The sequence below is a fragment of the Heterodontus francisci genome, chromosome 19, assembly GCF_036365525.1.
Source record: "Heterodontus francisci isolate sHetFra1 chromosome 19, sHetFra1.hap1, whole genome shotgun sequence".
Lineage (NCBI taxonomy): Eukaryota > Metazoa > Chordata > Chondrichthyes > Heterodontiformes > Heterodontidae > Heterodontus > Heterodontus francisci.
In genome coordinates this window covers 64,829,989-64,852,049 of record NC_090389.1, presented here as the reverse complement: position 1 = coordinate 64,852,049, position 22,061 = coordinate 64,829,989, and the positions used below count along the sequence as shown (strand labels likewise).

General features: G+C 42.1%; 1 protein-coding gene across 6 annotated transcripts in view; it reads right to left on the bottom strand.

Moving 5' to 3' along the window:
• Nucleotides 1-22,061, bottom strand: part of iqsec1b (IQ motif and Sec7 domain ArfGEF 1b) — a 708,606-nt gene that overhangs the window by 58,861 nt on the left and 627,684 nt on the right. For all 6 annotated transcript variants that reach the window (XM_068051803.1, XM_068051799.1, XM_068051805.1 and 3 more), the window contains 2 exons: nucleotides 17,541-17,570; nucleotides 11,363-11,488 (listed from right to left, as the gene is read on the bottom strand). In XM_068051803.1, coding sequence (XP_067907904.1) covers nucleotides 11,363-11,488; nucleotides 17,541-17,570 — 156 coding nt within the window. The remainder of the gene's footprint in view (nucleotides 1-11,362; nucleotides 11,489-17,540; nucleotides 17,571-22,061) is intronic.

Genomic DNA, 22,061 nt, shown 5'->3' with positions numbered 1-22,061 from the left:
TTGAGAGAGATGGGGACCGTGAGAGAGATGGGGACCGTGAGAGAGATGGGGACCGTGAGAGAGATGGGGACCGTGAGAGAGATGGGGACCGTGAGAGAGATGGGGACCGTGAGAGAGATGGGGACCGTGAGAGAGATGGGGACCGTGAGAGAGATGGGGACCGTGAGAGAGATGGGGACCGTGAGAGAGATGGGGACCGTGAGAGAGATGGGGGACCGTGAGAGAGATGGGGACCGTGAGAGAGATGGGGACCGTGAGAGAGATGGGGACCGTGAGAGAGATGGGGACCGTGAGAGAGATGGGGACCGTGAGAGAGATGGGGACCGTGAGAGAGATGGGGACCGTGAGAGAGATGGGGACCGTGAGAGAGATGGGGACCGTGAGAGAGATGGGGGACCGTGAGAGAGATGGGGACCGTGAGAGAGATGGGGGACCGTGAGAGAGATGGGGACCGTGAGAGAGATGGGGACCGTGAGAGAGATGGGGACCGTGAGAGAGATGGGGACCGTGAGAGAGATGGGGACCGTGAGAGAGATGGGGACCGTGAGAGAGATGGGAGAGAGTGAGAGGGGGGAGAAGGAGACCCCCACTTAGTGTCTCCTCATCTCAGAGTCCAATTGCTTCTCCTCTGCTGCAAAGGGATCACCAGCTCAAGACCACAGATCGGGAGGGGCTTGTCACATGACAGTCATTTAGTGATTCAAAACATAGTAATTCGCAGTATTTCTTCTCGTCAAGAGAACAAGCAGTTCCTTTAAACTTCCTGGGTCTTGGTTCTTGCTGGGAAATTACCAGACATTTCATCTCGCTCCTCACAAGCATTGCAGTGTAGGACACAGTGTTATCTTAAGCTGAAAGGATGACTTTGTTGGAAGTTTATCTTTATCAAAAATGTCTTTAAAAAAAAAATACAAATTCAGATCTCCAGCCAGTGAACCAAAGAAAACTATCATTCAACACAACAAATTGGTGTCACACCTCCCCACCACATGAAATGAAATGTGACAAGAACATTTGATTATGGGGTGACCAATTAAAAAGATACTGTACACACACACACTCATCAGTCTTACTGTCATAGCAATACTCTGGTTTAACTTTTTTATCTGGGATTGTACACGAGCACAACTGGGGAACTCCAACTGCTTTGACTGGGCTCAATCAGCTTGTGCTCCAGCATACACTGAATTTCCTCGTATATTTCTACAATACCATCCTTTTCCAGTTTCTCTACACCAGTGAACTCAACCCTGAATTCAAAGTTATTTATAACTTTGTGAAGATCATCCAGTATTTTTTGTACATACTTTTTTATGTGCTCATCAGCCTGGCCCACAATACCTCCTCAGTTGGGATACGTGACTTGCAGTCACCATCACCACCACTTCCCTCCATATCTGCCAAATAAAACTTTGAGCTTCAGGTTTACCTTTGGATTTTAAGCTTTTCTGGATCTCCCTTCAGAATTTAAATCTTTAATTCTAGGTTTTTATTCTGAATTTTCTCCTGAACCTGTTTCAGTTTCCTGGGACCTGGGCGATACGTATTTTCTTTTATAGGACGGGTCTCTCCAACATCCACATAGTGTCGAGTTAGATCAGGGCATCCTGGTTTGTCCCCTTTAAACATTTTGAGCAGCCTTGTTAGTTCTCTTAGAGATACAGCGCTCTAACAGGCCCACCGAGTCTGTGCCAACCAACAACCACCCATTTATACTAATCCTACATTAATTCCATATTCCGTACCACATCCCCACCATTCTCCTACCTACACTAGGGGCAATTTACAATGGCCAATTTACCTATCAACCTGCAAGTCTTTGGCTGTGGGAGGAAACCAGAGCACCCGGCGGAAACCCACGCGGTCACAGTGAGAACTTGCAAACTCCATACTGGCAGTACCCAGAACCGAACCCGGGTCGCTGGAGCTGTAAGGCTGCGGTGCTAACCACTGCGCCGCCCATCTCTTTTCGGCATTTAAATAGTAGAGTATAGTGTCTAATTTCCCTAACATTACAGTGTTAGCTAACTGGATGGTAGGGGATTAAATTTGGGAATCCTCCAGGCCTTCCTCACTGTCCCTTTTGCCCTCCTTTTTCCTGACTGCCTGACACACCTGTGCTTGTTTGTCCCCTCACCAACTGTAATACCGTTTTAACATATCGATGTGGCACATCCTTTGCATTTTCCGACGATCTAGGGCGTCAATTATATAATTCACCTGGCTAATTCTCTTTATTACTCTGTACAGGCCACTGACCCGGGCTTTAAATGGTTCTCCCTGTATTGGTAATAGCACTAACACATGGTGCTGAATTTTACTAGCTTGGCGGCTAGCTTCTAAGATGGTGGCCCTCAAGCGTGGCTTTAACTCCGCGGAGCTGCAACAATATTATATGCGGCGGCTCATTTACATGGCCGGGGTGGACCGTGCACCCCCCCCCCCCAGTGATGACATGGATGGAGCAGGCGCTCTGTTCCCGGCAACAGTGTCCAGCACCACCACGCAGGCCCCATTTTTAAAGGTCTTCAAACCTTCCATTGCATTTGAATTTTTCAAGTTACATACATTATAAAATTAAAGTAAAAAATTTAGTAAAAGATTCAAGCCTCTCTCCTGCCACCACCGCCCCCCCGTGACTGAACAATTTATTAGTTGCCCTCTCCCCCCACCCAAAAAAAACCTTACCTTGCAATCCTAACTCCCCTCCCCCAGAGTTTATTGACTTTTACCTTCAGCCCCTTCCCACTATCCCCTTCACCAATCGCAATCACTTTCCCCGCTCCCCCCCACCTGAAAACTTACCTGCTCCCCCCTCCCAACCAATGTGCTGCCTCGGATCACTGAGCAGTGGGGGGCGGGGAGGGGGGGTTCCCGCATCGAGGCCCATGACAAGCCTCTCCCGGAGGCATTTTCCGAGTCCCCCTGCCACGACCCCCGACATCAGGACCGGTAAAATTCAGTCCATAGTCTCCGGGCTGAAATGTTCTGACCTTAGCATGTTTATCCACCTGCCTTTGCATAGTTATCTGGGAAGTTTTTAGGTGTTCCTGAGCCACCGCACAGGCTCTTGTGAGCCATTCTCGAAACATGGAGATGCAGTCTAACAGGGAAGATTCAATCCTGTGTCCCAAAAACCTCTCAATGATTAGTTTTAGAGAGCCTCTCACCTCGTGCCCATAAACTAATTCAAAAGCCAGTGGACTCATTGGGCAAGTTTCTGGTAACAAACAGAAGAAATCCCAGCCCTTTGTCCCAGTCATGGGGGTACTCATAGCAGTATGACCTGATCATTGCCTTTAGGGTCTGGTGATACTGCTCCAAAGCCCCTTGTGACTGTGGGTAATAGGCTGAGGGCTTTAGCTGGGTTATGCCCAGATTACCCATGATCTTTTTAAAAAGATTGGACAAAAGATTTGTGCCCTGATCCGACTGGATCACAGCAGGCAGCTCATATCAGGTTAAGAATTGGGTTAGTCCCTCTACCACAACCTTGGCAGAGATAGTTCTTAGAAGGCTAGGCCTCTGGAAATCGGGTAGCCAAATTATAACGGTGAGAAAATACTGGTAGCCCCCTTCTGTTTTCGACAGGGGCCCCAAACACTCTACCAGCACTCTACTAAACGGTTCCCCAAAATTCGGTATGGGTACTAGGGATGCAAGTAATATTGCTGGCTCAGGTTTCCCCACAACCTGGCACATGTGGCAAGTCAAAACAGGTGAAAAATGCTTTCACATCCCCTTCATTGAACTTTGGTTATCAAGTGGTAGAACTTTAAGAGCTCACACACGGTCCTGATCTCGGGGTAATTCCCTCACTAGCGATGCCTTTACTGTTTATATTGGGTCTTTCCCTATTTAGTTTGAGCTGCCTTAACTTGAATTCCCACTCTTCCTTCCGTTCCTGGAATTCTCTTTCTTTCTCCGTTTCCTGGAAAGCCCTTTCTTTTTCTTGGAATTCTAATTTTAATCTCCTCTGTTCTAGCTGTAACTTTGCTAATGTTATTCTGTTTGTTTCAGATTCTATGCCTGTCTCCGGTTCTTCAGTATCAATTTTAAAATGGTTGGTCACATGTTTTAGGATTTCAGGTCTCTCTCTCCTCTAGCTTTTGGATGGATAGTAATCGCTAAGTGTCCAGCTACATTCCTCAACTCTTCGACAGATTGGGCCATTAACCTGGCCCAAGTTACTTCACTCTATTCTAGGAAGGTACTGGCCTCGAATGTGGACATTTTAGTACTCTAGCACTGAAAACCACAAGAAAACCTGCATTGAAGTTTTTAAATTATTGCTAGGGATCAATTTGGTTTCCCGTTTCCAATTTCCTGTTTGTCTTCGAGTTTGATCCCAGACGTGAGCCCTCGAATTTCTGTTACAGTCAAGTGAAGATGGGCCAAAGGGCTTCCCTCTTTTCTCTCTCTTTGCTTGACCACAACAGGTTTAATTCTTCTTAACGTGGATGTACTGGCCAATTCAGTAGGTGTTTGATTACTTCCTTGTTATGATCATAACAAGAACTAATGTTACGACTGACCGCTCTCGTCAAAGCCTCCAATCAAAATATATGATTCTAATTGTGCTGGAAGAAACGCACTGATAATTCAATCCCATCGCTCCACAGATCGCCTAACATATCATTTAAAACTTCCCAAATTAAAGAAAGACCCAGCCAAATTGTACCATCTATTAACCCCTGAATGAGGCTAACTAAACCAGGCATCTTTAAATCAACAAATTAACTCTTTAATTAGAAGAACTAAATTCTTAAACACTATGAAGATATAAACATTTAAAATAGAAAAAATTAGAGTCCTTGCAAATTTACAGTCCAATATTGCTTGAAGCCCTCAAAGAATGCTGCTTGAAGTCCTCACAGAATGTTGCTTTCCTTCTCCAGCAAATTTCAACAACGACTTGCAAACACTTTCAACAGAATCAATGACATTAGAGTTTTTGAGGGATAAAAGATTGTCACAGTCTAACTTCCCTTCCTTCAGTTTAAACTCCCAGAGATCTGTGTTTTGGCTTGACTTTGAGAATTTTGAGAGATAATAATTAAACAGACTAAAATCCTCTTCCTTCAGTTTAAATGGTTGAGAGCTCTTTTTTCAGGTGCTGTCATCACTGCTGTCTGCGTCCTCTGTCTATTTGTTAGAATAAACTGTCTTCAACTAAAAGCCAGTAGCAAATGTATCTATCGCATGAGACTTACTCCCAGTTGCTGTAACTATGGTAACGAGCATGGACCCTTTGAATCGCAGTCTCTAAATGGCTGTTTCTAAGGCAACGAAAGTGCACCTTCCTATAACTCCTGAGGCTTGCTGGTTCTTAAAATGATACTACAGGACCACAACACTAATCAGACAAGTTTTCTTGAGTTAACAAAGAAAGAGGTTAACTTTATTGTACCTAAACTGAAAAAATTAAAATAATAAACTACACGCCAACTTTCACTCTCACAAACACACACACTAGAGCTTTACACACACACAAATAGATTAGAGAGTGAGGAAAGGTAGACTGGTTGAGTTAGAGTCTGTGAAGTTAGGTGATTCGGTTGGCTTCTAGCTGAATTCAGTGGTCCTGAGGCTTTTATTTTGAAGAGGTAGATGACTGGTTCAGTGAGTCCTGTGGAAATAGATAGAGAGAGAGAGAGAGAGGGGGGGGGAGGGAGAGAGAGAGACCCCCCACTTAAGGTCTGCTCATGTCAAAGTCCAGTTGCTTCTCCTCTGTTGCAGAGAAAATACCAGCTTAAAACCACAGATGAGGAGGGGGCTCATCACGAGTCATTTCGTGTTTCAAAACATAGCAGTTAGCGGAATTCTTTCTTCTTGCCAAGAGAACAGGTCGTTCCTTTAAACTTCCTGGGTCTTGGTTCTTGCTGGGATCTTAAGCAGACATTTTGTCGCTCTCATCAAGCAGTGCCGTGCAGGATATAGTGTTGCAAATTAGTTGATCATCTTAAGCTGAAAGAATGATTTTGCTGGCAGCGTGTCTTTTTTTAAAAAACGTCTTTAAAAAAAATACAAATTCATATCTCCAGCCAGTGGACCAAAGAAAATCATTCAACAAAAGAAATTGGCGTAACACCAATCGGCTGAACCCTTAAACACAGTCATTGCGCACCATATTCTTACTACTGAGCTTTAGCAAATCATTTGGATTTGCAGTTTTTGATTTTTGGAAACCAAACAATTTTGTTTTGTAAAACAAATTCTCTGAAATATCTTTTGAAAACCATATGAATTAACAAACAAAAGGCAAAATATAGGTAGTCAGCTGGAAATCAAATACGCTCATTGGGGTATGTCTTCACTGAGCCAAGAGGTTATCATCAATCCAAATAGAATGTTAAATGTCAACATAACCATCATAGTTACAAATTAAAAGCAAGTGAAATGAAAAGGAAACCAAAAAGAGGAAGGGTAAACTTATATTGAACCTTTAAAAAAAAACATCAGTAATTGATCTGCAAAAGAGGCCAGACCCTTTATATTTCTAATCCATACTTCCACACAGCAGCACAGTTGATGTCAGGGGCTTGATTGTGTTAAGAACCCTGCTATTTGTCTCACCCTACATGGCCTTGTGCACGACAGCACAGTGCCACTGCACCACACTCCAAATGACAGACTTTTCATCTAAACCATACTGCTAACATGGTTATCTTAAAAACAATGCTTTTAGGTTATGTTTACCACCAAAGGTTTCAAATAGTTTTGGAAATTTATGGCCCAATTAGAGTGGAGGAAGAAAAATAAAATCTGTCGGTGAGAAAAAAAGAGAGGCTTTTGTTCCATGCTGTGCTCAATAATCTGCTGATATCCAAGACAACCAATATGAACGACCATTCTTCTGATTCAATTGGTAGAACACTCATCTCAGAATCCAAACTTGTGGGTTCAGACCCTATTCCCGAACTACGATACAAACTCCAACTCAGTGGAGAGCTGCACTGCCAGAAGTGCCATCTCTTGGATACCTGTTCCTGTTATTCAATTTGATACAAGAGATCCAATGGCATTATCCCAAGAACAGGGGTTCCAAATGGCTGACATTCCTCCCTCAACTACCATGACCAAAAACAGATTAACTAGTCATTCATCTCATTTGCTGTCTGTGCAAATTGGCTGAGCACTTTGGGACATTGAGGAAATGACAACCTGCTACAGAAATTTAAGTTCTTTCTTCTACCTGTCTCCAAAGTTCCATTCATACAGGAACATAATATCCTGAATAGGATCTATATATCCTGTTGAATGTTCAATCTGAGGTGAAAAAGTACTGATGTGGGGATTATTTACTGTTCGCCATAATTTAATCTGGCATCAGGATGCATATGCTTTAATTTAATGGTTTAAAATTAGACAAATCTAACCTTCAAAAATAGAACCAAATATTCTGTTAACTAATCTGATATTTTGACCAAAAATGGTGTACTACCAAGTTATCCTAAGTACCTTGACTAGTGAATAAAGATATTGGTTGGTAGTTACCTGAATTTGATTTGCATTGTCAATATGCATATAGAGTCATAGAATTACACAACACAGAAACAGACCCTTCAGCCCATCGTGCCTATGCCGGCCATCAAGCACCTAATTATTCTAGCACTTGGCCCATAGCATATGCATAATAGCAGATTTCATTCAGCTGATACTTCTGCATTCACACAGACGGAAATAATTGATTGGCTATCTTAGCAAAGGCTGAAACATACTTCCTCAATTTGAATTTGGAAGCCATTTAATCTATGGATGTATATGGAATTAGGTCACAGATCAGTCATGATCTCATTGAATAGCAGAACAGGCTCAAGGGTCTAAATGGCCTACTCCTGTTCCTAATCTAATATCCTTGCTTTGCTTAAAATTCCAGAAATTGTGTTTGACAAACTTATGTCCTTATTTGCTGTAAACCTGTGAAATCTTGTTTCAGAATTTCCTTCAGTTCATAAATATAATTTTTTTTTTTGCAAACATGATTTCAAGGTTTAATAGTCTGTATTTATGAAAAGTTTTGTCCAGTACAGAAGTGGTTTCAAAAGAAACTTATACACAGTCATATTGCCAAAGCTCCTAGGGATGACGCTAGCAAAGATGTAATATAATCAATTTCATACCAGTATATTTAGTGAAGAAAGAATCAAACATTTAAACATAGAATACATGGCTCCACCAATTCCTCTTTATGGGACTTTATAATTACTCTTGGTCTTAAAAAGTGAGAACCACTTCTAAAAATAACAAAGGTCACAAAGAATCATTAGCTTAAAGGTCCCAGAGTTATCTTTGCTCATTTTGGATAAGAAGCGTTTGAGTAAAGCGCAATGGTGTAGTTAGACAACTGAACTGTAGGGGTTTCTCAGCATAACTGACATAAAAATTCAAAATGATCAACAGGCAGTGAAATTTTTTTTTTTTTTAAAAAGTTAACATTCTGTAGAAATTTGAATTTAAATGGGATCTGAATGGTAAAACAGTCTAATAATCTTAATTTCAACATTCTGGTTCCATATAATTTACCCCATAATTGTTTTAAATGATATTGAAATAACAGCACACAGTCAATTGTAACCAGTTTTTGTTAAAGCCAAACATAATAACAAATTGCTCATTAGAAATAATCTCAGGCAGATTGTTATTTCAATTTTGTCTGAGCATATAAAGAATCTCTAAAACCACTGCTCTGATCAGCCAGAATTCTGTAAAGCTATGGGCAGCGAAAGGAAAAATGCACGATGTTGTTCCTCCCCCTTGGTTATCTGTGGAACGTGAAGAATTTCAACACTAAAACATTCTAATACTCATTTTATTTGTCTTGTAAAAGCATTCTGTACATTTCAACAGCGTATAAATGTAGTGCAATGATCCTCTCACTCCTCCTCATTCTGATAATTGTTAGATAGTTGTGTAACGAAATAGGGTTAATATCATTTGGGGAAGAGTGATAATATTATGAATTTCAAATTGAGTTTCAGAATGAAGTGGTTAAATATAAAGGAAATTGTGAGGAACCAAGGGTCTAATGAAAGTGAGGAAATTAAATTAATACTAAAAAAAAAGAATTGGAGAAATTAAATGGGACTAAAAGTCAATAAATCCCCTGAACTTGATGGCCGACAATGTAGGTTTTTAATAAATGTGAGCTAATGGATTTGTTGGTTTTGATCTTCCATCATTTCCTAGATTCCAGAACAGTCTCCATGGACTGGAATGCAGCAAATGTAACCTCGTGTTCAAGCAAGGAAGAGGAGAGAAAACAGCGAACTATAGGTCAGTTAGCCTGGCATCAGTAGTAGAGAAAATGTTAGAACTTGTTGTTATTAGGGACATGGTAACAGGGCACTTAGAAAATCACAATATGAATATGCAGAGTCAACATGATTTTATGAAAGGGAAATAGTGCTGGACATCTATTAGCTTTTTGAGAGTGTAACTATCAGTGGGGAGGGAGTGGGGGGGGGGGGGGGTGGGGGGGGGGGGGGATGGCAGTGGACATAGTATATTTGGATTTTCAGAAGTCATTTGATCGGGTCCCACACCAGATCAGGGCTCATGGGTTTAGGGTCATATTTAAGCAGGGATTGAGGGTCGGTTAATGGACAGTAAACAGAGAGCAGGAATAAGGGAGTCATTTTGGAGTTGGCAGGTTGTAACTACGGAGTGCTGCAGAATCAGTGCTTGGGCCTCAGCTATTTACAATCTATATTAATGACTTAGCTGAGGGGACCAAGTGTAATATATCCAAGTTTGCTGAACATACAAAGCTAGGTAAGAAAGTATGATGTGGGCAAAAACTTGGCAGATGGAGTTCAATGTGGGAAAGTGTGAGGTAATCCACTTAGGTAGGAAGAATAAAAAGGCAGATAATTATTTAGATGGAGAAAGACTATAAAATACTGCAGAACAAAGGGATCTGGGTGTTCTTGTGCATGAAATACAAAAGGTTAGCATGCAGATGCTGCAAGTAATTAGGAAGGCAAATGGAATTTTGGCCTTTATTGCTAGGGGGTTAGAGTTTACAAATAGTGAAGTCTTGCTACAACTGTACAGGGTGTTGGTGAGGTCACACCTGGAATACCGTTTTAGTCCCCGTATTCAAAGGATATATTAGCATTGGAGGCAGTTCAGAAAAGGTTCATTAGGCTGATTCCTGGGATGAAGGGGCTGTCTCATCAAGAATGGCTAAACAGGTTAGGCCTGTGTTCATTCGAGTTTAGAAGAATGAGAGGTGATCTTATAAAAACATAAGATTTTAAGGGGGCTTGATAGGGTTGATGTTGAGAAGATGTTTCCACTAGTGGGGGAATCCCAAACTAGGGAACATAGTTACAGAATAAGGGGGTAAACATTTAATACTGAGATGTGAAGGAATTTCTTCTCAGAGGGTGGTGAATCTCTGGAATTCTCTGCCTCAGAGAATTGTGGAGGCTAGGTCACTAAATGTATTTGAGGAGGAGGTAAATAGATTTTTGAAGGCTACAGGAGTCGAGGGTTAGGCGGAGCAGGCCCGAAGGAGGAGTTGAGGCCTGAAACAGATCAGCCATGATCTTATTGACTGGCGGGACAGGCTTGAGGGGCTGAATGGCCTACTCCTACTTCTTATGTTCTTATGTGAGAACGATGCAAATAGTCTTCAGATGGATATAGATGGATTAAGTGCATGGTCAAGAATTTAGCAGATGCAGAATAATGTTGGAAATTGTGAAACTGTCCACTTTGGTAGGAAGAATGGAAAAACATTTTTTTAAAAAGGTGAGACTAGCAAATGTTGATATTCAGAGAGATTTGGGTATCTTTGTACACAAATCATAGAAAGTTAATACGCCGGTACAGCAAGCAATTAGGAAGGCAAATAGTGTGTTAGCCTTTATTCCAAGGGGGTCAAAAATGAGAGATGGGCCCTTGGTGACAAATTTTCTTCAGTTCTCAACTATACATTGGAAGTTTCAATGTGTATAAAACTGCTCTATTTGTTGACATTGTGTTTGAAAAACTATCTGCCAATCGTAGTTGGTCGATTAATAGGTTTTCGCCACTGGATCTTTAGTTAGAAATAGAAAATTTAAATCAATCACCACCTAAAATATAATTGCCTTTTATCTTAATATTTGAGCAGTGTTGATTTATTCCAATACCAATCAGAGGAAGGCCCCAATCGGAGGAATGCCCAAGCGAGGCAGCTGAAGTTTGCCAGAATGAGGCCTCAGCATTATCTGAAGGTGAACGCATCTTAATAATGAACTGCAATGAGGAACAAGTTTATGATTAATTGGAGTGACGCATTGGCAAATCTCTTATTTAAAATAAAGCTCAGCATCCAGTCGAATCCTTTTATTTAAGTTAAATGATTACATACCACAAGGAGGTCATTAAATAAGAAGATTTCTCGCTGATGTAAGCCAAGTTTCTGTGGCTTGTTGGGATCTGGAACCTCAAATAATCGGCAGTAGCAGACTAATCTTCGATGGGGTAGGGAAAGTACCTGAAATGGCAAAAATCAACAAAGAATTTCAATGCCATTCATATTTTCACAATGAGGAACAAATGTCCTGCAGATGACCTTGAAAAGCTTAACTTTTTTTTTTAAAGTAAGATTTATGTTGAGAAATCTATAAGTGCTATGGATATGTTAAAAACTTAAATATTCAAACTCTAAGAAAACCTTGTTGCCATAAAAATCTTTCAACTATACCAAATTAACTGTCTAGATTTAGTATTAGGCACAAAAGCTGTTAGTATATAAATTGCCGTGTCAACTTTCATATGAATCCCTTTCACATATCAATACTTTCCTTTCAGCAGAAAACACTTTTTCTATTTCTATAGACTTTTGCTATCTTTCAGGAATTGTACATTATTAACTACATATATGCTCTTTCACATTCTTTGAAGAAATTTGATCCCCATGATCAAATAGAAATTCATATCGTCCCATGAAGTGGAAATCTGTTGCTTTAATTTTGTATCATGTACAATCAGATCTTTTTACACTCGGTCGGCTATGAATGCCTCATTCTGGGGTACATCCTTGTATCTTTGTCTAGAACAGCCTTTTTGCCGAATAAAAACTATTGGGAGCCGTTAAGACGAAAAAAATAAAGAATGGAGTAAAAGGTATAAGCATACCTTAAGAAAAAATTGTTCATTAAAAATCTGAGGAACATTATGTACTTATTTGATGCTGTAAAAAGTAATTTGCTTTAACTTCACTCTGACTCTTAGAAGAATAACTGGATTTCACGTAATTTCAATCATGTATACAAGTCAGGCAAAAATCCAGTTTCTACATCTCAAAAATATGTAAAAGCCATTACTTTTTGTTTTCAAAGTTGAACCTTGATGCTGCATAAATCTTAAATTTGCCTTCGGCTTTATCAACCATTTCCTTGCGAATCAAAACAGCACATTTACCTTCACTTCTAAGTTGGTATTTTTCAGCAAAAATTTTGAGCTATACGAACAACAAAGTGATCCCCGACAACGCAGCTGGCCACTGACGTCATCAGGCTGCGCCAAGGAGCGCACATGCGCAGACGGTACCCTGCTCTCGGCGTGTGCGCTGCCTTCTGACTTGCCAGGACTGGTCGGAGCATGCGCCGATTACATCATCGCGTGACGTGTGCATCTTCGGGCAACGTGCCAGGTCGGCCTCTGCGCATGCGCTTTACGCGTACAGCAATGAAACGCTAAAGGGTATTCACCCATGCGTCAAGCTCTGCTCCCCCCCTCGCTGCTCTCTCTGGCCGTTGCGCTCCCCCCCTCGCTGCTCTCTCCGGCCGCTCTGCTCCCTCCCCTTCGCTGCTCTCACCGGCCGCTCCGCTCCCCACCTCGCTGCTCTCGCCGGCCGCTCCGCTCCCCACCTCGCTGCTCTCGCCGGCCGCTCCGCTCCCCCCCTCGCTGCTCTCGCCGGCCGCTCCGCTCCCCTCCTCACTGCCCGCTCCGCTCCCGCCCCTTCGCTGCTCTCGCCGGCCGCTCTGCTCCCGCCCCTTCGCTGCTCTCGCCGGCCGCTCTGCTCCCGCCCCTTCGCTGCTCTCGCCGGCCGCTCCGCTCCCGCCCCTTCGCTGCTCTCGCCGGCCGCTCCGCTCCCGCCCCTTCGCTGCTCTCGCCGGCCGCTCCGCTCCCGCCCCTTCGCTGCTCTCGCCGGCCGCTCCGCTCCCCCCCTCGCTGGCCGCTCCGCTCCAACCCTCACTGCTCTCGCCGGTCGCCCCCCCACCCCCCCCACCAAACCCCCCCATCCTGTCCCACTCCCTCCCCCCCCCCCCATCCTGTCCCACTCCCCCCCCCACCAAACCCCCCCATCCCATTCCCACCCCCGCTCCTCCCGGGTCTCATCCCGTTCTCTCCCTCCCACCATTGTGTGCTGCCATGTGTTTAGGTTAGGTTGCCTTTGTGTGATTATTTGAGCAGCGCCATCTTTAGTCCTGGCAGCTACCTGAAGTCACAGACTGACGTTTTAGTGGCACATGCTGCATTTGCGCATGTGCCACTGCAGCACCACCTAGTGGTAGTGTTGTCAGCAAACGCAGCCTAACAATTGCCAGGCAGATTTGATTTTTTTTTTAAAAACATGAAACATTTCATCCCATATCAGACATATGCAAGTCCGGTTTAGCTTGGTAGCAAAACAAAATCTAGACATTTCTAAGCTAAAATCACTATTTTCATCTTTGATGATTCTCTGTTTCAATACCATTCAACCTTTCTGTTTTCTGTGATTGAATTCATTTTTTCCTAAATATGCTGCTCATAACCCCCTTTTTTTTAAACCCTGCAAATCTCGTTGTAACCAATTTTTTTTTGATGAACTCTCTTGAAAATCAGTTAAGACTATTTAAGTGCCTTACCACTTTTGAAGTCCGAAAGCATAGAAACAATTTTTGATTAGGCAAATGAATAACTCAATAAAGGAAAACTGTGTTGCTGTCTAGATCTTTCTTATTTTCGTGACTAAATTTTTTTAGGCTTTATTCACAATTATGCAATCCAACTGGAAAAAGTTGGGAGCTGCAAATTAGATGTTAAAGAGCCGCATGGGGTTTCATGCTCTTTCTTTGCTTCTCTTATTTGCTTTTTCACTTCCCTTCTGGACCTTCTATATTCAGCCTGGTTCTCAATATCATTTTCTACCTGTCATAAGCAGACTTTTTCTTCTTTATCTTAATCTCTACCTCTTTTGTCATCCAGGGGGCTCTGGATTTCTTTGCCCTACTTTTATCCTTTGAGGGAACATACCTTGACTGTGCCTGAATGATCTCCTCTTTGAAGGTAGTCCATTGTTCATTTACTGGTTTTCCTGCCAGTTTTTGACTCCAATTTGGTCGCCCCAGCTCCATCATTACCCCATTGAAGTTGGCCTTCCCCCAGTTAATTATTCTTACCCTGGCTTGCTCTTTGTCCTTTTCCATACTCAGCTGAAACCTTATGATACAACGATCACTATCCCCTAAATACTCTTCTACTGATACTTGATCCACTTGGTCCACCTCATTCCCAAGAACCAGGTCTAGCAGTGCCTCATTTCTTGTTGGACGAGCAACATACTGTTGTAGAAAATTTTCCTGAACACACTCTAGCAACTCTTGCCCCTCACTGCCCTTTACACTACTATTATCCCAGTCTATGTTTGGATAATTAAAGTCCCCCAATATAACTACCCTATAATTTTTGCACCTTTCTGTAATTTTCCTGCAAACTTGTTCCTCCACTGTCCTTCCCACTAGCTGGTGGCCTATAGACAACACCAAGCAATGTAACCACACCTTTTTTGCTTCTTAGATCTAGCCAAATTGATTCTGTACTCAACCCCTCTGGGACATCCTTTTTCTCTCGCACTGCAATGCTTTCCCTAATCAATACCGCCACCCCTCCCCCCCTTTTTTCCCTTTCCTATCTTTCCTGAACACCTTGTATCCAGGAATATTTAACACCCAGTCCTGCCCTTCTTTGAGCCAGCTCTCTGTTATAGCCACAATATCATATTTCCACATGGCAATCTGCACCTGTACCTCACCAGTCTTATTAACCACACTCCGTGCATTCACATACATGCACATTAACCCTGATTCAAACATTATTACTTTCTCCCTTACTCTGACCCCACCTAATAACTTGCTATTCCCTACTCTAGTGCTATCTATTTCCCCCAGTATTCTGTGCAGCTTGGTAATTCCTCTCTGATACTTGCTCCTGGTTCCCACACCCCTGACAAGTTACCAGTTTTGCTTACTTCCAATCTGAGCTCCTGCTCAGGTTCCCATCACCCTGACAATTGAATTTAAACCCTCCCCAACAGCACTAGCAAATCTCCTTGCGCGGATATTCATCCCAGTCCTGCTAGGATGCAACCCGTCCATCTTGCACAGGTCCCACCTGACCCAGAACCGGTCCCAATGTCTCAGAAATCTAATGCCCTCCCTCCTACACCAGTTCTCCAGCCACATGTTCAATTGCTCAATCCTCCTATTCCTGCCTGCCAAACTTTCTCCAACATTCCTCCTGCCTGCCCACCCTGAACGCCCATCTTTCTCTAGTTTCTCTCCCATCACGCCCTCTCAGAGCTCGTGGTTTCCATGAGACTCACCTTGTTCTGCCTCAACCCAATTCCCAACAAACTGCTTAGCAGCCAACTTCTCTTCCTGGTCTCCATGTTGCTGATATTGTTCACAGTTCCTTCTCCTCAGGTACTTCTTGCCCTCCCCTTCAAATCTGTCAACATCATGCCCCTCCTCAAAAAACCCACCCTTGACGTCTCTCTGTCTTTGCAAACTACTGCCCCATCTCCAAATTCACTTTTCTCTCAAGTCCTTGAACTGATGAAAGGTCATTGATCTCAAACGATAACCTTGTTTCTCTCACCACAGATGCTGCCTGACTCGCTGATATGACAGTGCTTCTATATTTTTTAAGTATTTTTTTTTGAGGACTAATGTATTTTAGAATTATGGATATTGTTTTATTTGGGAAAACTGAAAAGGATTCCATCGATTTATTTACACTGGGGTCATTGAAAGGGCACTGAGAGGTCTTGTTAGAAAACAACATTTACTGGAGGAAGTCACCTGTCTTCAGATAAATACCCAGGAGGGGCTTTTTGACTTGGGGGATATGTTTACAGAGAAGTGACAGGTCAAGATTTATAGGGGTCAGGAGACTTGACTCTGGAGATATTGTTTTTAGTTTAACTTTGGACAGTGTGTCGGGGTGTGAACAGTTTTGAAGGTGGTTGGAGAAAAACAGCCAAAAGTGCAGTCACATTCTGCACCTTTTTCCATCTGAGAACTTCCTGAGAAACAAATGTAAGAAAGAGTGAAACTGATGCTGCATTTCTCCTGAAAAGCCTGCCACAAACCCCTGATGTCACATTTCTCCTGGAAAGCCTGCCAAATTGATTTTCAACATCGCTTGAAAAGAACTGTTCTACAGAGATCCCAGGGACAGCCGTCTATGTGTATCTAGGATGCCAAACTAAAAAGGGAGACAGACATCTTTCCACGTCTTCTCTTTTTTTCTTCAAGGATTAGCAAGTATTGGCCAAAGTATTCTTTTTTGTTTTTTTTTTGTAACAGAGCTCTAAAGAGAAAATCTCTACTTTTTCGGTTAACCTGTGTGTGTGAGAGTGTGTGTGTGATAGAGAGAGAGCGGGGCTAAAGTAAAAGGGAACTTTCATATTTCACTCTGTGTGTTAATGCTTTGCTTCGTTATTGGTTATGTCTTGTTTTATATTAACTGATAATTTTGTTCTTTGTTAAAGAAACCTGGTTGGTGTATTTTATTCTGGGATAAAGAGTAGAGTATATGATTGACCGTATCGGTAACTGGGTAAACATTTAAATATATTTTGTGACCTGTGGAGAAGTGGACCTAGAAAAGACAGTGCACTCCTCCCACCTCGGTCGTTACACTGAGTATTCCCAACATTTTCTGTTTTTATTTCAGATGTCCAATATCAGTGTTGTGCTTTTGTACACAGTTGGTTGCCCTGTTCACACATGTCCTAGATCCCCTGTACAGGGCACTGCACCAAAATGGCTTTCTTATCACAGCAAATTCCAAAGCAAATGCCCAGAAGTTCGTGGGGAAGTGTAATAAATGGCTCATGCCATTCATTGACCACAAATGTTGGACAAATGTATTTTTAGCGGTTTAAGTATACAGCCTGCATGCTGTCTACACAATATTTCTTTGCAACTCATGAGTTTATTTGTTTATACAGGAATGAAACACTGTATTGAAGTAGTTCAAGTAAGCAGCCCAACACTACTTTTTCAGTGGAACTAAGGATGAGCCGTAAATATGGCTTTGCCAGCAACGTCCACATCTCATGAACAAATTAGAAAACATGATTGCATGCCAATTGCAAACATTAAACATTTCTAAGAATTAACATTATGGTCATTGCATTCTCAGCATACAAGACCTATGCAGTTTCTATTGCTCCTATGGTGTTAAATTAAGTTATTTTAAATACAGATTGTTTATGCTCTAGATAGATTCAATGAAAATTATTAGCCATCAAAATAAAAAGAAATACATACACAACCAAGTCCATGATGCAGAGATCCAATCTACAGTGGAAAGACAAAACAGTTCATTAAACTTCAAAGAGAAACACAGGATTTCAAATCACAACAAATTAAGTATATTGCGCTTTAAGACTAGATTGGACAAAACAAAAATATAGAAACATTCCATTTGCACTCGTTGCAATTTAGTCCAACTGCAATGAACACTCAGGGCTATATATTACGAGTTATTCCAAGCTTACCAGAGCTACTTTAGTGTTTCATCCAATTTTCAATCTTCCTCTCCTGAAGCTGATGGTTCAGAAGAGTGCAACTCCCCCGCAGCTTTCCTTCCTTATTTCTAGAAAGGACTTTTGGCTATATCACCTGTAGATCTCATCTATAATGTTACCGTTAGCCCCCGTGAACGAAATAACCATATTCAAAAACATCAAATTCAGCAGAAAGAGTGGGATAAAATTACCAATAGGTTTTTAAAATACAGGTGAGTCCTGTTTAGTCAACATTTAATATGCAGCATTGAGTGCTTCTTCAGTGTATCCAGCTCCCTTGAATTCAGGACAATGGTGTTTCGAACCCTTCAATATTAAGACGCAATTTTTCCTTTACAGCTATTAAAATAGCAGGATTAGAAATCACACCAGAGCCAATTGATGGGACTTTCCAAGATTGGTTAGGGAATGCGGGAGAGAGCAGGAAACAACTAGTAGTTAAATCTCTTAAAGGTTACAGGCACTATTTAAAGGACTAATTGCATTCTGTTGGACTGAAAACTGGAATTAGCTGATTAGCTACATAGAACATTTCCATTTTCAGAAGCTGTTTTGGAGCTACTTCTACTAAAAGGGCAGCAAAGGAGGATTTCTTTTATGGGGATCCTGGTACACCTTCAAAACAGAAGTGCACAATCTGCTTGACAGAAGGTGTACGTCAAACAGGCAAATGACATTGGCAAAATTAAAACAAAGGTTAATCATTCTCAGGAAATCTGCCAAAATAAGGCAAACCAGTATTTTACTATGCCAAGTAGATGAGCAAATTGTGCACATCCAAAAGGGTTTCATCTCACCCCATTATACCACAGTTGCACTAAAGTCTCAGACCTCATTTAACACCTCTTTTCAAGCTTGGCATGCATGCTCATATTCTAGCAGGGCACACATTATTGCCACTTCAAAATGGAACTGTTCAAAAATGTTGGAAAAAAGTGAGCTCAGGAATCAACCTCACAACACAATATACTGCTGTAATTCATATTCATTTACTCATGTACAGCTGGAATGCATGGTTAACATTTCTGTGCCTCTTATACGCTCTTCAAACTTCCAAGAACTCAATATAACTTGTTTGCTCGTAGGAAAAGATGGCGCATAACAAATGGAGCAAATCTAATGCTGTCAAATTGACCAGACCATGCTCAACATCCTAGAACCACAGAAAAATTACAGCATGGAAGGAGGCCATTCAGCCCGTTGTGTCCATGCCAGCTTGCGACTACAGCAGAGTGGCTGAGCAGAATTTGGAGGACTCGCTAAAGTTCAGGGATAAAAATCTCACCCCCTTCCTCATCATCTTCTTCCTCTTATTCGCTCATGCATACATTCCAGGACTCCACCATGACACACCTCATCAGCAAAATAACCTCTGTCTGGATGAATGTCTTGCAGCCAGCATTCTAACATCTGTTCCTTCTCTGTGACTTTCAATGATCCCAAGAGCCAATAACAGATTCCAATACTGAAGAGGTTAGCAACTCTCAGCTTCTTACATTACTCACTCCTTTTATAGTGAGCACAGACACAGTATATATTTAAGGGACTCATAGTCGCATCAAGTATACTCAGCTGCTTCTTGATACCTTGTGGAGTGAATTAAATTGGCTGAAGGCTAGTATGTTATGCTGGGGGCCTCAGAGGAGGTCCAGAAAGATTATTGTTATTAGAGTGCTATTTTTTGTAAAATAGGTCTTTAAGGACTTATAGTTGAATTATGGATATTGATTCATCTGGAAGCTTGAAGAGGTGCTGAACTTCGTGATTTTTGAAAAAGAGGTCACCAGAAGTTTCTGGACTTCACTTGTAAACATGCTCTTACTGGAAGGCACCTGTTTATAGACAAAATACCAGCAGGGAGCTTCTTGTTTTGACTTGGAGAAGATGTTTACAAAGAAGTGGCAGGTCAAGATTTATAGAGGCCAGGAGGCTTGTCTCTTGTGACATTGTTTATGGTTTCGATTTGGACAGTGAGTTGGTATATGGAAAATGATTTAAAAAAAAGACAGTTGGAGTGTAAACTGCTTGGAAGATAGTTGGCTTTTGCCTGCCAAGGAAACCCAGCTCATATTTTTCTCTCTCTTGGAAAGAAACCCTGCGTATTCAGTGTGTCAGTCTCCTTTTCCCTCCTGTATTTGAAGAAAACCTGCATATCGAATGCGTGGGAACTGAAAACCCTGCTGCAGCAATTCTGCAGTAAGGCTTGTCTGAAGCCTCTGTAGCTGCATTTCTTGGACAGCCTACCCAAACTGATCTTCAACATCGCCTGAAAAGAACTGTTCTAGGAAGATTCCAGTGACAGCCAACTATATGCAATTGGGATGCCAAACCAATATAAAGGACATCTTTCCATGTCTTCCCTTTTTTCTTCATGAGCAAGTATTCAGCCCAAGTGTTTTTTTTTGTTGTCTTTTTTGGTAACAGAGCTCAAAAGCACAAATCCCTTTATTTTTCTGGTTAACTGGTGTATGTGTGTGCGTGTGTGAGTGAGTATGAGGGGCTAAGGTAAAAAAGGAACGTCAATATTTCAATCTGAGTTAATGCTTCTCTTCATTATTGGTTAAGACATGTTTAATAGAAAACAAAATTATCAGTTTATTATAAAAGAAACCTGGTTGGTGTGTTTTATTCTGGGATAAGAGGAGTGTCTATGATTGACCATATCAGTAAGTGGGAAAATTTAAATATACGTTGTGACCTGTGGAGAAGTGGGACTAGAACAATGCACTACTCCCACTTTGGTCGTAACATTATCCATGAGGCATTTCGAGCTAAAGATATTTGCAAATGTTTCAGCTTTGTCTTTTGCACTCGTGTGCTAAGCTCCATTGAGGGAGATGCCCATGAAGCCTCCCCCTCCTCCTGTTAGTTGCTTAACTGTCTATCACCATTTGCGACTGGATGTGCCAGGACTGCAGAGTTTTGGCCTGACCCACTGGTGATGGAATTTGAGTACTGCTGAAAATAGAGACATATGTCAAAGCTTTTCATCTTGCACTCATCAGAATAATCCGCAAGAATAACAATGTAAGGGAAATCAACAAATTTATGCTGTATAAGAAGAGTGTGCTGATTGGTTGACAAGTGAACTCTGATTGGCAGAGGCATTTCCATAGAGAATGCACCAGTTAATGGTGACAGACAATTAACTGCCAAGTTTTGTTTGAAATTTAAACCAGGCAGCTTGAGTCTGATTGGTCAAGGCATTGCCCTGAGGAATGAACCAGCAAATGGCTGTCGCTTATTTTGTTTAGCTGTAACAGGCGCAATGTTTGTACATATTCTGTTTGCACACAGGGCCCTGTGTATTAACATGTGTAGCTTCCAGTATGCACAAATGCACCACACTGTGAGCCCTACTGACAATCTTAAATTGGTTGTCAGTGTAATTCTCAGCACACGGAAAATTATTTAGCAAATGTTGTCCAATCGCGGAATCACATCTAATGTTGGACACTGCGTTTTGCAAGCTCAGGCTGGTTGGGTACCATCTGTACCTTGCCCATTGCGAACAGCAGAAGGGACATGTTTTTTGATATGATCCACCAGTCTTGGGGACATTGGGGCTATATACCTAGCATCACACTGGCACTGAAATTCATATCACATTACTCATTGAGAAACCTGCTGAGGGGTTCTCTACCACAGTCTACCGCAAACCTACCTTCACTGGTCAATACCCGCGTTGGAATTCTTACAGTTCCACACGCTACAAGATTGGCCTTACAGGCAACCTTAAAAATAGGGCCTGAGCCATTTGCTCACCATGCAAGCTTGATGTTGAAATAGGGCAAATCAAGGACATCCTGCCTGACAATGGCTACCCTGATCAGATCATTTCTCGCTGTATATCACGCAAACTTATGAACGGGCCTAAGGCTGTCATTTTCGACCTTGAAAAGTGCCCAGTCTACCTCAAAAGACCCTGTAAGAGTAATGTATCCCAAAAATCTGAGCAACAGGTGAAGCTAGCTGTTTCACGCTGCTACTATGCAGTAGCAACACATGTGGTGCTCGCCACTAACAGGACGCTGCCGTCAAGCCAAAAGACGTCCTGCCTATCACACAAATGAGTAATGTGATATATGAATAAAATGCCAATGTGTTGCTAGGTATATAGGCTGTAAGTCCCAAAGACTGGCAGATCGCATCAAACATGTCCCTTCTGTTGTTCGCAACGGGCAAGGTACAGGTGGCACCCAACCAGCCTGCACTTGCGAAACTCAAAACGCAGTGCCCAACATTAGATGTGATTCCGCGA